At 39.8% G+C, this 16,808-nt stretch overlaps 1 protein-coding gene across 1 annotated transcript in view; it reads right to left on the bottom strand.

The window, feature by feature from the left end:
* Bckdhb (branched chain keto acid dehydrogenase E1 subunit beta) overlaps nt 1–16,808 on the bottom strand; it is a 181,461-nt gene that overhangs the window by 119,631 nt on the left and 45,022 nt on the right. The window contains exons 4-6 of the mRNA XM_021206174.1: nt 11,703–11,836; nt 11,318–11,473; nt 8,744–8,852 (exon numbers count right to left, since the gene is read on the bottom strand). Coding sequence (XP_021061833.1) covers nt 8,744–8,852; nt 11,318–11,473; nt 11,703–11,836 — 399 coding nt within the window. The remainder of the gene's footprint in view (nt 1–8,743; nt 8,853–11,317; nt 11,474–11,702; nt 11,837–16,808) is intronic.

The following is a 16,808-nucleotide window of genomic DNA, read 5'->3' as shown; positions in this document are numbered from 1 at the left end:
CAAAAAAAAAAAAAAAAAAGAAAGAAAGAAAGAAAAGAAAACAGACTTATGATACTTCAGATGAGGCAAATGCTGAAACCTGTAAGTTATCATCCCCCTATCTCTTGAAAGAACTTGCCAATACCTTCTGATCCTTCTGATTTCCTATATTAATTACTTGTGTGCAAGAAATTAACCACTGATCTTCAAGCTGCAAATTCCCCTGCATGCAATGACCATTACTGACATATAAGGATTATTGATTCTTCCCCACACATTGAACTTCAAGAATGAGAGTTTCCCCACAATGTGAAACATGGGTAAAGCTTTATCATACCTGATGCTCTGACAAGACATAAATGTTCCCTGTATTAAAAAGTACTGACTGTGCATTTCTAGCCTATGATGTCTGATGATTAAATATACTTAATGTCTTCATTGCATCCTGAAAACAGCCTGCCTCATCTGTCAGTCCCATAGGACCAAACAGAAGCCAGGCTCCAGCATTATCTCTGCATCTAATTTGATAGACAAATTATTATATCTCTGACAAATTATTATATTACTTTTGTGTCCCAGGATCCCACCTGTGACTATGGAAATATCACAGGAACATGAGGACACGTTACCTTATGTTCTGTGGAAGAAGGCAACATCACAATCTACAAAATTACACTGACCCCATCATTAAGGCTGCATAGGGCATTTCCATTTTATGAAGAATTACTCTTACCCACAGGGCCATTATATATACTGTATATATCTCATAGAGGCACTGAGGATTAGTATTCCAGTTTTGAAATGTTAGTACAAATAACACAAATGAAGCTATTAGTAAGCAATACACCGTAGGTGGAACAGAGACACACTAAATACTGTATCTATGATCTCTTTGTATCCTGGACAAACTTACCTGCAAAGATGGGAAGATGCAAAGCTCGTATCTACGCATGCCAGACAACAATTCCCTTGAGACTTGACTATAAATTAAAAGCCATCTGAACAAATACTACAAGTAAAGACTCCAAGAGTATCCTGCATGTGATCAGAAGACTTCTCTTGCAGATACTTTCATATATAATTATTTTAAGGTTGTAAGTGTCTTTATGCACACCATTATTTCAGAAGATCATGTGTTCTTACCATTGAAATGTCACTAAAGAACTTATTGTTTCTAGCTCAATGGTAATGTTACTCTGGAAAAGTCTATACCTTTTTCAACTTAAATGTACCTGATATCACTTTCGTGCATGTGTGAACATGTTTGTGGAAGCCAGAATACAACCCTCAGGTGTCACCTTCCACAACAGAATATACCTCCTTTGAGTCAGAGTCTCAAAGTGGTCTGGAACTCCCCAAGTACACTTGACTGGCCAGTGGGACCAGGATTCCTCCTGTCTCTCCCTCACCAGGGTTGGAATAACAAGCACACATCATCATGCCCAACATGTTTACATGGGTTCTGGTGATCGAACTCATTTTCTGCTGGTTGTAACACAATTATTTAATTGAGTCTCTCTCTCTCTCTCTCTCTCTCTCTCTCTCTCTCTCTCTCTCTCTCTCTCTCTCACACACACACACACACACACAGAGAGAGGGGGGGTGAGGGAGGGAGAGAAAAGAGAGAGCTCCTGAAATCACTTTTAATAATCACTTAATTAAATGATGACATCCTACATCTCCAGCTTTTCTGCATGAGACAAATTAGACCCCTTCTCAAGATGGCTGGCAAGCACGCATGGCAAAGGCAGTAGTGATATGACAGAGCGTCTATCTGCTCTTTGCAAGACTTGCAATTAACCTCATTACATTTTGCAGTCTTGTTTGACATGACAAAGAAAAGCTTTCATGGGACTGATACTTCATAACCCAGAGTGTAGTGAACTTTAACCATGTCTCCAGCCTCTTTCATCTTCTCAGTAACTCAGAGGGATTTTTTCCATGCAATCAGCAGTATGTTACAATTCCAAGTTGGCAACGGTGCTACCAAATCAATTGTACTGACAACTGTTCTTTCCTCTTGAAAATACTGGAATTGCTTTGGATATTCCAAATAAGATGCACACATGAAGACTCAAAGCTACCATCCACAATGAAGGAAAACAAAGGAGGTTTATAGTTCTGCATCTGGGTTACCTCGCATGGAATGGTTGTTTGCATCCATTTACTTACAACTTTCATTTTTCTTAATGGTTGAATGATATTCCATTGTGTAAATGTACCACATAGAGATTGGTAAGGGGTCAATGGGAGGGAGACTTTCAAGTGGGGGAAGAACACAGCAATATAACAGGTAAGGGTGAATAATGGAATAGGAAGAGTTAAATAGGATGAGGTTTAAAAGAGAAAACCCAAGAAAAAGAGATAAAATAGATGAGTGACACTAAAGACTTTCTGAAAACGACATGAAAAACTATGAAGATGCTCCCTAAAATATAAACAATTTAAATGTAGTTACACTTTTCCAGGACAATTATCTCCCTCCTAGACACCACAAGCTAACTAATAAAAACCCAATGTCAGGAATGGGTTAGCTCTATCAGAGTTGTTGGCCAGTTAGTTATAGACTCTCATGTTTTGCAGGTGATTGCCACTGTTCTTAGTCACCCTCCTGAACTGATGGCAAGACCCTGTTGCTGAATATATCACATATGTGTGCCATAAACATGGAGAAATCAAGCAGGTACCGACCTGGAAGCTTAATCCTTACTGGCTAGTTTTTATAAAGAAGTTGCTATGCATGCTACTGGAGGAAGAAAGTGAAACTCAGTCTTATCCAGACATGCTGGCAACAGTGGCACAAATGGCACGGGACCAACCAACCACTCTCTAATTAGAAATCAGGCCTGTTCCCCAAGATGGAACCCACATGTGCACTGTTATCAGAGCCAAGAACCAGTGGCTAGACAAGACATAGACCCTAGAGGAGGACCTACTCTGATTACTATGATTACAGTATTAAACCAATTCCTCATGCTACCTTCTTATAGCACCTCTCAAACCTCATCAAAGAAGCATCTTTTTACAATCAGTGGTTGAAGTGTGAATTTCTGAAGACTCAGTAGTATCATGTGATGTTTTTCTGGATGCTGTCTTATGGGAGGATGCTTTGATAAAGCAGAACATGAGAGGCTGTTTTGCCGAGGACAGACACATGGTGTTTTTCTGGAAGCTGCCTGGTGAGATGGCATGTGTTATTTTCCTGAAACAGATGCTTGAGAGGACACGTGATGTTTGGAAAGAGTATAAGTATAACCCAGCAGACAGTAGACAATGCTCTGGCATCGATTTGCCTTGCTGGTCTTCCCTAGGCTTCACCTTGCTGGTCTTTGCTGATGACGCTCTGATATTGGTTCGCCTTGCTTTCTTCACTAATCTTCACTTATTGTGACTTTGTAAAGAGAAATGCACCAAAGAACTCCTGGTGGTGCTCTGGCTGCTTCTTGCTGTTTCAGGGGCCTTGTGCCAATCTTTGGAGTCTTGTGGTTTCTTCTGGATCAAGTCACTGCTGCTGATTCATGTTTGGTGTTTTGCTAGGGGACTGGACTGCTGACAATGAAGACTGGAATTTCCCCCAAAGAACTACTTCTAAACAGGTCTATGCCCTTTGTCCTATTAGCCGTCTTCCTCCCCTACCTTTGGTCACTGGGCTGTAAGAAAGATTGAAGCATTTAAGAACCCTTATTAAAGTAGGTTCTGAAAAATATAAGCCTACAAATGGTGATTAAAATAGAGTTTCACAACTAAACAAGGTGCAGAGAATAATTGAATGCAGAGTGCTCAGGCCTAAATTGGACACCTCTATCACACTCCCATACTGCCAAGTCTCAGGGACTTGAAAAACTAAGAGCCAGAGGTTGAGATTGAAGGAAAACAATGTTTTCCAGATACATTAGAACCATTGTGAAATATGAACTCACAATGGTTGTAACCTGTGCAAGCTCAAATCAGTCAGACTCCTAGAATGAAGAGAAATGGGTATGAAGCCCCGTCGATAGCTGATGCTCTATTGGTAATTTATAGATGCTGAACAAAAGAGAGTTATCTTTAAGGGTGTGGCTCCAGCAGGTCTCACATGTTCCAGTGGATAGTCACAACCTAACAGCATATAGGCAACACCAATGAGGTTTGATGAGTTTAAAAAAAAAAAAAGGCACAAAGTTCATCAAATATGAAATTGGAAGAGGTTGGGGGCAGCAATGACTATGATCAAAATATAATTCTCTAAGAGATAATGAAATATTTAAAAGTGAACTGTATTCTCAAATGCATTTTCTATAGCTAAAAAAATATATGAATGTCACATGAGGAAAATAATTGAACACTAAATTACAGTCACGAGGAAAATCACTTAACACAAGAATTGACACGCCAAAAAAAAAAAAAAAAAAGATTGTTACTCCCAATTTAAAATGGGTCGCTGTTTTGTTAAGTAGATAAGAAAAAAAAAAGCACCAATAAATTAATGCATCTTTTCAGACTGTTCATTTTTAAATCAAGTAATTCTGTTTTTATTTTTGTAAAAAAAGGAGCTAAAGGGATGGCTCAGTGATTAGGAACTGTTTATTTTTTGTATTAGTCACATTAATTCACCATTATTATTATTATTATTATTATTATCATTATTATTTACATTTCAAATGCTATCCCAAAAGTTCCTTATACACCCCCCCCCGCCCCTGCTCCCCTACCCACCCACTCCCACTTCTTGGCCCTGGCCTTCCCCTGTGCTGGGTCATATAAAGTTTGCAAGACCAAGGGGCCTCTCTTCCCAATGATGGAACTCTTAATGCTCTTGAGTTTGTCTCCCACCACATACATCAGCAGCTGATAACTGCCTATAACTCCAGTTCCAGTAGACCTTCATCTGGCCTCTGTAAGCACATGGTACACACAAACTCATGCAGGCACACATGTGTACAAAAAAAACAAAACCTGGGTATAATAAACTGGGTTAGGCTATCCCTTAAACCCTCAACACATTCACAACATAGTTAGTTCTCACTCACTTGCACAGTTACAGTCATGGCTAGTCATGTTGTTCCACAAAACACCAGTTTCTACATGCAGTGGAACATCACTTTTAAATGGATGCAGAAGGGAATTAAACAGCTGCCACTCAACACTCAGGTTACCGCAGCCATGGGGTACAGCCCGGGTTGACTCTTGCTTCTGAAGGTTAGTTAATCACTGAATACATCACACACTTCTGGGCCTTTCCGCATCACCACTACCACTCAGACCTCACCGTCAAGAGCAGTTTTGTGATGTTCCTACAACTTTTGTTTCGCATGTTGATTAGGTTGTTTTAATGTTGTAGCTGCTGCTGTTGTTGTTGTCACCTGTTTTCGGGGGGGGGGTTGTTTTTTTGGTTTTGTTTGTTTTTTATGAAGGTCTTACTATGTAGCCCTGTATCCCTGGCTGGCCTTGAACTCACAGCAATCGTCTTTTCTCAGTCTCCCAAATGTTGGGATTACAGGTATGTGCCACCACATCCAGCTTTCTCGAACTTTCTCAACTGTGGTTACTTATTAGATAGGGACCAACATTAGTTTTTATATTTGCACATGAATAGGCAATAGCAACTACTAGCCCCTGGGGGGGGGGGGAATGGCAAGATGCTCTTAACTTCAAGCTTGATGTACTACCAGGGTGCAGCTAAAAACTACATGGGGATCAGAGAAAGCAGTAAAAGACTTAATACCAATTTTGTGAGCTTCTAATTTACAGAACAATTTTTATTAATGGATCAATTCACTGATAATTAATAGAAATATTTTTAAAAGCTTTTTGTAAAATACAGCTTGACCTTTAGTATTTGAGTATACAGATTATACATTTCTTGATTCTTGACAAGACACATTTTTAATATAGATGTAATTTTCTTCTCCTATATACTTAAATGTATATAAACAGATGGTTTTTTTCAATACTGTTTTTTAAAGCCAGAATTTAGAAGCAATTCAATGTTTATAAGCAGGGGAAAGACGCGTAGGTATGGTACATATTTTATGAAGTAAAAATCAGCTTTACCCATGTTAACGGACAGAAATATATCCAAATATGTGGCAAAATGGGGGTGTGTGTCAAGAGGACCTACCCGTAACTGCAGAACTATTTGTGGTTGATGGCTTCTAATGAAGAAGACTCAGTTTTCCGTAAGGGTGTGGTCCCAGGTATGTCCACCATATTTCAGTACAGAGCCCCACACCCAGGAGGATAGAAGCATTACCAATTGGGCCCGATGAGTATTTACGGGGGAGATCACAAAGTTGGGAGGGTGGGCAGGAGTGGGAGTGAATATGATCAAAACACATTATATGAAATTCCCAAAGAATTAACAGAAATATAATTTAAGGAACAGTTCCTTTAATAAAAACCTATAGCTTGCTCTTTATTACTTGAGTATATAGACATATATTTATAGATTTTTGTACATTTATAGAAAAAATGTTTCACAAAGCAAGTTACAGGACAGTGCTTATTGTTTTATGTTTTATATGTCAAAAAATATCGTCCACCTAGTCACCTATGCAGATAAATATAAATCCACAGAAGTTGGGCTAAGGGGAAGTAGGAAATAAAGGGGATAGAAGGGGAACTTTTGCTATTTTTATTCTGTATATAAACTATAGATGGCCACAGAGCTATAATGGGCAAACTTGGTACTCGGTGCAGTGATTCATGATTCTAAACTTTACACAGAGGTAAGAAAGCATCACTCTATCACATGGCACTATCTTGGTCACTAAGAAAATAACAGAAAGTAAGGACACATGTGGTCAATGTTCAAATTCAATCTGGAAAGTAAATCGGAAAATTCTTCGGGGCCCAGTGCCATGAACAGCACAGCTTATTGATCACAGAAAACACGTCAACAAATTCAAAAGCAACTCTGCACTTCAAGTTCACTGAAAACCTTTGATTGTCCTCTGTTCTCAACATTTTATCAAGGCACTCTCTGCAGTAATGAAATTATGTCCTGTTAACTGCGGATCCACTTGTTTTAGATACAACAAAAGCTTTCCTACATGGCTAAGATAGAAACAGATCTCTATGAACAACGCATAAGAGAGCAGAGACAGACAGACAAACCACTGTCAAGAAACACATGCTTCCAAAGTGATGCACAGATACACAGATTCAGATGGTAGAGTATAGACACTACACATATAGATTGAAAGTATATATTCTGATTATTAAAAACACATACACATGTAATATATATCAAGGGATAACAGGTAATTATTTTAGATGACTGACATTTTAGGTTCCTAAGGAAATCAATGTTTAGAATCCTTAAAATACTTTATTTCAAGAACTATGGAGACAAAAATACTTTAGATTTGGGGAAATCTCTCTCTCTGCTAACAATACAAGGCAGTTTTAAAAGCTAACTGGGTAAAATAGAAGCCCAGTGCATTAGCCTTCAATAAATAATAGTGGGCCCATACAATGGATATGAACTTAAAATAATTCTTATGCAACAGAATTATATATGTCTTAGATTGTCAAGTCCTTTTTTTCTTCATAACCAAGATACATTTCCCAATTAACTCATTAGTAGTCAGGTGCCAGAAGTAGAGGTACAATATATTAATAATATTTAAAGGTCAGTAGCTTGCTGAAGAGAGAAGTAACCTACTTTCCTTAGAAGAAACAATTTTTCTTACAATAACAAAAACAGTAATAACAGTGATGAACAACTATCCATACAACTGAAAGGCATGTTCACTCTCTGAATAATACCCTAATATTGTACACAACTGCGCAGTTATCACAATAGTAATAATAATGAACAATGATGATTCTCACAATAGGCTGTGACATGGCAATCCAGATAAACTAGACGCAGGCAACAACATGGACGGACCTCTGTGACACCAGTTTGGAAAAGAAAACAAACATAATAGATGGGAGATTCCATTTCCACAAAGTCCAGCTAATCTATCATAAACATAAACAGCTAACTTAATCGCAATCAGAAAGCAACTAGGCTTTGAGCTGAGAGAATAGACGGGCAGAAAGAAAAGAAGAGGAAAGGGCTTTCAGGAGTGATCAGGTGTCCTGCATCTTGTTTTGTACAGTGGCTACGGGGATGTATGCGGCTATCAAAAACCCCTCAAACCAAACACAGTAATTGTGTGTTTTCTTGTCCATAAATTACATCATAACAAAAACATGTGGCTTCAAATTTAACTGTTCAAAAGTGATTTGCCAAAGTAATGCTCTTGAATTCAGGGTGTGAGGGGATACATTTTAGATAGAATAAATCATTTGATATTTAAATTTTCCATGACAGCTGAGAAATAAGCAGTCACAGATGTGTGTTTATAGAATTGTGATTGTGAGCTGCAGAAAGGGTAACCAGGCATCTTGGTCTAATGCAGACAGACCCCCGGGAAGCCTGATTCCATAGTACACTGCTAACAGGACCTGCCTCATCCCAGAGTCCCCTGACCTAGAGGATCTTGGGGTAACTTATCTAAAGCAGACTTTCAACATCATGAAGCAAAACAAGTACCTTTTCTTTCTCCTCCAACCCACACTGACCAAACAGAACTAAGCATGATCTTTTGTTCTTGTTAACATTTTACATCCCGCAATCAAAATCTAAATAAATGGGTTTTCTCTAAAGTTTACATCGGGGGACAAAATTAAGAATTATAGAACTCAATGTTAGGAGAGGAAAGGATTTTTTAAAAATTAACTCTGTAAAAGAATATAAGGAGAGTCACAAACACAAAATATAAGAAATCTTTACCTGCTGCCCGGTAAAGTATTTTAGGTTCAAAAAATATACATGGATTTTTATCTTCTATGCATGACAACAGAAGTCCCTTGGCCTGGAAAGGGCTTCTGGGTATTACCACCTGTAAAAACAAACAATTTTAATAAAATACATCCCATGAAGTCCACTCCTAAGGTTGATAGTTAATCAATCAAGTGTAAGTAATTCAACTGGGGAACAGGAATTCGTATTTACTATAAAATTTACACCTTGCCCCTCAGATAAGCATTTCTAAAATGACATGTGGCGACCACTCACCAATGTAAAGAGCCACAATCCCCTCCGTTCTAATGAGCAAGTGGCAAACCTGCATTTCAAAAGTGAAAATGCAATCCACTGAACTCTGCGGGCTACATAGTATAGCATCCCATTACACGGAGAAGAGGAAAGCATGGCTATTCCACATCTCCAGTGCACAGGGAAGGGCTCCAAGACCTTTAGGAATGAGGAGGATTGCTGACAGGAGGAAGTTTATGAGATAACTTGGCAAAGCACTCTGCGTGGGTCATTTCATCTGTCCTTCACAGAGACCTCAGGAAGCAGCTACTACTCTTTCCCCCACTTAGAAACAGAGACTGGCGCACACAGAGAGGTAAAGACACTGCCCAAGGTCATACAGCTTGCCAGAACAGAGATTTTTACTCTCTCCCGATACAAACTGGAGACCACACTCTTGACCATCACATCACAGACTTGCGTCTAACTTCTCATGATTGTAAAATACATAAGAACAAACCTTAGTTTGGAAGGACTATTAGAATAAGCCTGAACCTCCTACAAAGATCAAAGAAGACTCCTTGAAGCAAACCACCTTTGGGTTTCAAACATATTATTGTGGTTTTTGGTTTGTTTGGTTTGGTTTGTAGATCTGGAAGTCAAGTCCTTAGCTTGCACACACTAGGTTCTACACTGTGCGATACCCCTAGCTCTTAATCTGGTTCAGAAAAAGCCATGCTAGGTAAACCAGGCTGACTTCAAACTTTTAATCTTAGTGCCTTGAAAGAATTGTGTTATTTTTATTAAAAGAATGTTTTTTTAAAAATAAAATAGCATAAATCTCTCTACTAACCATATCATACAATGATATGATTGCCTCTGTTGGCACTGCACACTCACTTTATGTAATGCCTTTATGCTTCTATGCTTTAGTCTTTCTTTCTTTGTTTTTGTTTTGGTGGTGGTGGTTTTGTTTTTCCAAATAGGGTTTCTCTATGTTGCCTTGGCTGTCCTAGAACTTGGAACTCTCTCTGTAGGTCAGGCTGGCCTCAAACTCATAAGAGATCTGCCTGCCTCTGCCTCCCAAGCACTGGGATTAAAGGCATACACCACCACTGCCCTGCCATAAAATTTATTTATTTTTATTTTATGTGCATGAATATTTTGTTTGTATATATGTGTATATACCATGAGTGTGCAGTGCCTACAGAGGCCAGAAGGTATCAGATGCCCTAGAACTTGAGTTACACAAAGGGTTGTAAGTCACCCTGCGGGTGCTGGGGATGGAACCCTGACCCTCCTCAAGAACAATTACTGCTCTTAACCACTAAGCCATCTCTCCAGCCCTTACTTTCTTCGTATAATTATCTTTATTAGCCTTTTAGTGTGTGTGTGTATTTCAAGTTTAAAAATAAAAAATAGAAAACACAACAGAAGATTAAACGTTCTGTTGTTTAAAACCCTAGGATATGATATAAACATTAAATATAATCAACACCCAGCTCAAACTCAAAAACAAGAGTTGCCCCAAAGTGGCTCTTGTCCCAAACTGCCACTGCTGGCTTGTGTCAGAAAAGCATACAGACTCCATTCAACTGAGACAAACCTTATTCTTATGATCCAGCAGAAAAAAAACAATAAGGAAAAAAATGTAAACATTTTTACAACTGATTTGTGCTGTCAAAAGCAAACAGGCCTCTCTGCAAAACATCCGGGAGTTTCTGTGATTCCCTGGAAAGCTGTTTGGTGACTATCAAGAGACAAAATATTTGTGGCATCAAAGAGACATAAAAGCTATTACAAGCTCCAGTTACAAACAGGAGATGCTACTAAGTGGACTGAGCAGAGCTACTTTATCCTAGAACAGAAAAGATTCACATCTAGATGACAGTCCTCTCTCCATCTGCTCAAAACCTGAAGACTGAGCTAAGAGCAAACACTGACTTTGAGATAAATATTGACTGAACAGTAGGTTTTATTCAAAGTATCTCAAAATCAGCTAAACAAGAAAAACCCAATGGAAAGAAGAAACTAGAACGTTGAGAGAGTGCCATACTCTTTAGAACCTACGCAGTTAACTGATGTCAGCATCATGTCAGTGCTGCTTCAGGAGGAACATTCTAGAAAACTGAGCATCAGCAAGTTAATCTAAAAAGAAATGCTAACCCTCTATCTCAAATATAGTTAAGTTGGTATCAATTCCAAAGTCCTGCTTGTCTTCCTTCAGGTAAGAACACTGTTGGGTAATACTAACTGCATGAGCAAAGGGGGCACGGGGGGGGGGGGGGGAACAACTAATAATGATCAAACAAATGAAATAAACAAGGATACCTTGATCCCTGGGCAATGGGCAAAAAAGGCTTCAGGACTCTGAGAATGGTAGAGAGCCCCATGGCCCACACAACCCCACGGGGCCCGGATGGTGAGGCTCCCACAGTTGAAAAGATCGCCTGAGCGGTAGCGATACTTGGCAGCTTCATTGACAATCTGCAGAGAGAAGGGACATGCGACAGTGACTCCTTCCTGCTCAATGCATGCCCTAAAAGCATGACATTGTATCTTCAAAGGCATCCCCACTACAAAATGCGAACTGCAGAGCACAAGTGGACAATTGCTGAAGGCAGGGCGGGGCTGAGTGGGAGAAGCCAGCCGGCTTCTGAACGCTGGAGACTGACCCTCAGAGAAACCCTTCCCAGCAAAGCAGCAGGCAACCTACCTGATCAAAGGCGGGGAAAATATAGTCGGCAAACTGGATTTCCGCAATAGCCGTTGCACCAGTGACCGCGATTCCAATGCCAAATCCAACTATTCCTTGTTCACACAACGGGGTGTTAAACACTCTATCTTTCCCTATTAAAAAATGATTAAATAAAGTTAATAGGAACATAAATAGCACACAAAAGAAATGCTGCAAATTAAAGCAAAGCAATATGCGTCTGAAAATGAGTGTGATGAAGAAAAGTCGGTCAGCTAGAGGAAACAACAGTAAACAACAAAATGGCTGACTTCAGTACATACTGTCTGAAATGTAAGAAACCTAAGCATACCAACTAAAGAAACACAGCCACACTGAGACTGTCTGAAAGCCAAATCCCAGGTATCTCAAGGGGAAAGGGGAAATAGAAAACTACACAGTGGAAACCCTAATCAGAAGAAGTTGACATCACATTATCAACAGCGGACATGGAGAGGAAGACACTGCCAAAGACAGTAAGGTGAAATTCCTACTGTTAAAGGGTTGGCATCCCAAAGACTTCAGACATGCAACCGTGAGCGCCAAGCAGGACGGAAAAACTGCCACAAGTAAGTGAAACATAAGTAAGTACGTAAGTCAGCATGAGATTCTGAAACACCTGGGCAATACAGAAAAAAACTCCGCACCCACCCCATGAAAGGAAAGGGGCATTAGAAATATTGATGTAACACAATAAATTATGTGACTTAACCGACATAGGCAGGAACTCTAAGACAAGGCCAACCGTATGCTGGGCTACCAACCTATCTCAGCGACTCTGTAAAATCAAATGCAACATATCTCAAATGAGAAGACGTGAATGTGGGAAAGAAACTTGCTGGGAAAAGTGGTGGTGGCGGGTGGGAGGCAGCCGAGAGAAAGGTGACGGGGGGGGGGGTAAGCAGAATGCACTTTGCACAGATATATGAACGTGTCAAATGATGAATTCATTAAGAATTATTTATAAGAACCATACTGAGTGTGCTCTCTGGCCATGGTGGGATTATACTAGGAATCAGTAACAATAAGAAAATCTATATGTGGGGCTGGAAAGCTCAAGTCCCAATGTTCAAAAAAAGTAAAATAGGAAGGAGGGGGAGGGACAGAGGGGAGGAGGAAAGAGGGGAGGGGAGGGGAGGGAAGGGGGGAAGGGAGGGACCAAGAAAGCTAGCTGACTATTTTTTGTTGTTTATTGTAAATATCCCGTATAGGCTCATGTGTTTAAACACCATCACCCAATCCCACTCATACCCCACCCCCAAGCTAGTCGATCTGTTTGGGAAGAACGTGAAACCTTAAGGGGTGGGGCCTTTCTGTAGGGAATAGGTGACCGATGACAAGCTTTAAGGTTGACTGGCTGTAAGGCCCATCCCCACTTCCTAGTTCCTCTCCACTTGAGTTCAGCTACAATGTGGCCAGCCACTTCTTCCTCCCACCCACACCCCAGCTCCTGGCACCTCACCTCCCCTGCCTACTGCCATGTTTTCTCTACTCTCACAGTCTGAGCTATGAGGCAAGGCAAAGCCTTTCTGCCTTAGGCTGCATCTACCATGTCATTCTATCACAGCAACAGAAGAAAAGAAAAGGAAAAGGAAGGAGACGAGAAAAAGGAGACAGGGAAATGCAGTAAAGTTTGTGTTAGATGGCTTACTAAAAGCATCTCTATAATACATAGCTCAAAAAAAGAAAAAAAGAAAAGAAAAGAAATGGAAATTTGAGGAAAAGTGTTTGAATTGAGTAACTAAACTCCGTATCTCAACTTACTGAACTACTGAAGTTAACTGCGGAGTTGCTTCTTTCAAACTAACCCTCCTCTATTTATTTAAAATTCCAGGCAAAAAGTGATCAATTTGTAGAGGCATTGGAAAGCTAAAAGCGAACATAAACTGAACCCTTGAACCTTGAAAGAAGAGACACAGAGCAAGTGATCACAGTTATCGGGCTTACCCAAAGGGACTCTGTACTCTGATTCAGAGACCACTAGAATCCAGACAGACAGACTATATTAATGGGTGTCAAAGAGCAGAATCTGAGGTGGATGTGGCCATTAACTGAAAACCAAGAAAGAATGCCCCATTTTTGCACAAACCAGCGTGCACACGCTCACACCTGGACCTGCACAGCCCTCTACAAAGAACTCATTAGATCATAACCTCTGGAAGTGAAAAGACCTGAACGCAAATTTCTCCTGTACCCACGAAGGAGAACTCAAACGTATGGAATCCTAGCCTCCCTAAGTTAGAGGGACTCCACGGGGTTTAAGAAACACTATTGAATGATGACTGGGTCACCAAAGGAAAAAACCCAAAACTCCCTAGAAGTTAATGAAAGGGAAAACACAACCAATCAAAACCATGGGGAACACTTAAATCATGAAATCAGTACCAAGGGTAGACGCTTCTAGCTACAAATGTCTACCAAAAAATAAAAAAAAAAAAAAAAAATCAAATCAGAGAAATCTCAGATAACTAAATGTTCTACCTGAGAAACCAAAAACAAGGCAAACACAAAAAAAATCAGTAGACGGGAAGATAGAAATTAATACAATGAGTGAAAGGAAAAGAAAGAACCAGAGAACCGAGAGTTGGTTCTTAGGAAATGTAAATAAGGTGGTCATAGCCTTAAACAAACTAACCCCCAAAAAAGGCAGAAATTATGACAGATGCCAAGGAAATCCAGAAAATTATGACAAACCTTAACAGAGTCCATTAGCTAGGCATGGTCACAGAAACCTTTAATACCAGCATGCAGGAGGCAGAAGCAGGTGGATATTTGTGAGTTCAAGGCCAAAACGGTCTACACAGCAGGTCTCAGGCCAGCTAGAGCTAGAAATTGAGACCCTGTCTAAAAACAAAACAAATCAAACAAAAATCATATCCACTTAAATTGGAAAATATAAAAGAAATGAATCAATCTCTAAATGCATATGGCCTACCAAAATAACCCAAGATGTCATCGCTTAAACACATCTAATACGCCTATAAAAGATGGCATCGTTTAAATACATCTATGCCAAGGAGAGAGACTGAAATGAATGTGAGAACCTGAGTCCAATCCCCAAAGCCCACGTTTTAATAAAATCTAACCATGGACCTCTATCCCTTTGCAACTTCTCCTCTTGGTGCGGACCCGGGTCCCCTAGACCTTTACTGCCTCCCCTTTTCAGCCATTTCTTCTAGGCTACCTCTATTTCTTTAAGACATCTTCTGATCTACAGAATAGCTCTCTACAAGGAGCCCCACAGCTGCCACAATAAGATGGGGCTCAGCTATGCTACATGTGCCCTCCTTCCCCTCTTCCCAGGATACCTCCATCCCCCTGAGACTTAACCTCTTGCTGCAGAATTAGGGTTGCCCTAGCTTTTGACTGCCATTCTTTTTGGTCATTCCTTCCAGGCCATCTCCAGTCCTTTGTGACTCCCAATCAATCCACAGAACAAGGTCTCTCCCTAGGGACCCATAGCTGTATACTTTTGCTATAAGATTCAGGGAACCCACAGCCACCACACTTAACTAGGGTTCAGTCATTCATTCTAACCCACCTCTACACCAACTCATGGAACTGTTCTCTACCAAGAGCCCACAGCTGCCATACTGGGCTAGGAACCAGACTTGGGCAATAACAACCAAAGAGTTGAATACCCATCAACATAGTCAAGGCCACCTAGTAAAGGAGGCATTATCAAAGCAGGATTTGAGGGCTAAAATAAACATACAGAAGGTGAAAGACTGGGTAATACATTATTTTGCTTTATGAAACAGAGCTGTTGAGGCAATCAATGAAACCTTAATAAGAAACGAGTAAAAAATAAAATGCAGGAGATACAGCCAAAGGTGAACTAAATAAAACTCCTAATACCCTCATGAAGAAGGATGATGATCAGCTTCCAACTTGGGCCACTGACCTATTAATACAGGTACAGGGTTAAAAAAGGGGGGGGGGAGGAGTAGGCACAAAACATCGAGGAAATCTGGAACACTATGAAAAGACTAAACCTACAAAAAATAAGTCTAAAACAGTGGTTCTCAGTCTTTGTAATGTGGCAACCCTTTAACAGTCCCTCATGCTGTGGTGACTCCATAACCATAAAATCATTTCTGTTACTACTCATGACTGTAATATTGTACTGTTATGAATTGTAATGTAAATATCTGTCTTGTTCAGTGGTGTTAGCCAGCTCCTGTGAAAGAGTATTCAACCTCCAAAGGGGTCATGACCCACAGTTTGAGGACTGCTGGGTGTACAAGAAAGAGAAGAAACCCAGATAAAGGCATAGGAAGTATTAACAAAATCACATAAGGACATTTTCCTAATCTAAAGAAATACCTATCAGGATACAAGATGTATACACAACACCAAATAAAAAGAACCAGAAACAAAACTCCCCACAACATATAATAATTAAGACCCTAAATGTGTGTGTGTGGGGGGGGGGATATTACAAGCTGCAAGAGAAAAAGATCAAATTACATATAAAGGCAAGCCCATCAGACTAAAACCTGACTTTTTAATTGGAGGCTCCAGATATTCCACAAGCATGAAAAAACACAGATGCCAGCCTGAATTACTATACCCAGCAAAACTATCAATAACAATTGATGAATAAAAACAATTCACAATAAAAACAAATTTAAACAACATCTGTCCACCAATTTGGCCCTACAGAAAGCATTAGAAGGAAAAAAAAACTTGAAAAATACCCAAGAGGATACAAAGAATAAATAATCCAGAACAATTAATCAAAACAAGGGAAAATACACAACATATTAAAGGAACTAATAGTTCTTTTTTTAAGATGTATTTATTTGTTTGATGTATGTGAGTACACTGTTTTCAGACACACCAGAAGAGGGGATTGGATCCCATTACAGATCATGTGAGCCACCATGTGGTTGCTGGGAATTGAAATCAGGACCTCTGGAAGAGTAATCGGTGGGTGGGTATGCAGGAGAGCATACCCATAGAAGTAGGGGAGAGGAGGGATTGGGGGGTTGTGGAAGGGAAACCAGGAAGGGGGTAACATTTGAAATGTTAATAAATAAAAGAATTGTTTTTCATTTTCTTTTTTATTATTATTATTATTATTTT

This window comes from Mus pahari, chromosome 10 (assembly GCF_900095145.1).
Source record: "Mus pahari chromosome 10, PAHARI_EIJ_v1.1, whole genome shotgun sequence".
NCBI classification, from domain to species: domain Eukaryota; kingdom Metazoa; phylum Chordata; class Mammalia; order Rodentia; family Muridae; genus Mus; species Mus pahari.
Note: the sequence above shows the minus strand (reverse complement) of the source record. Positions and strands in the feature narration are given on the sequence as shown.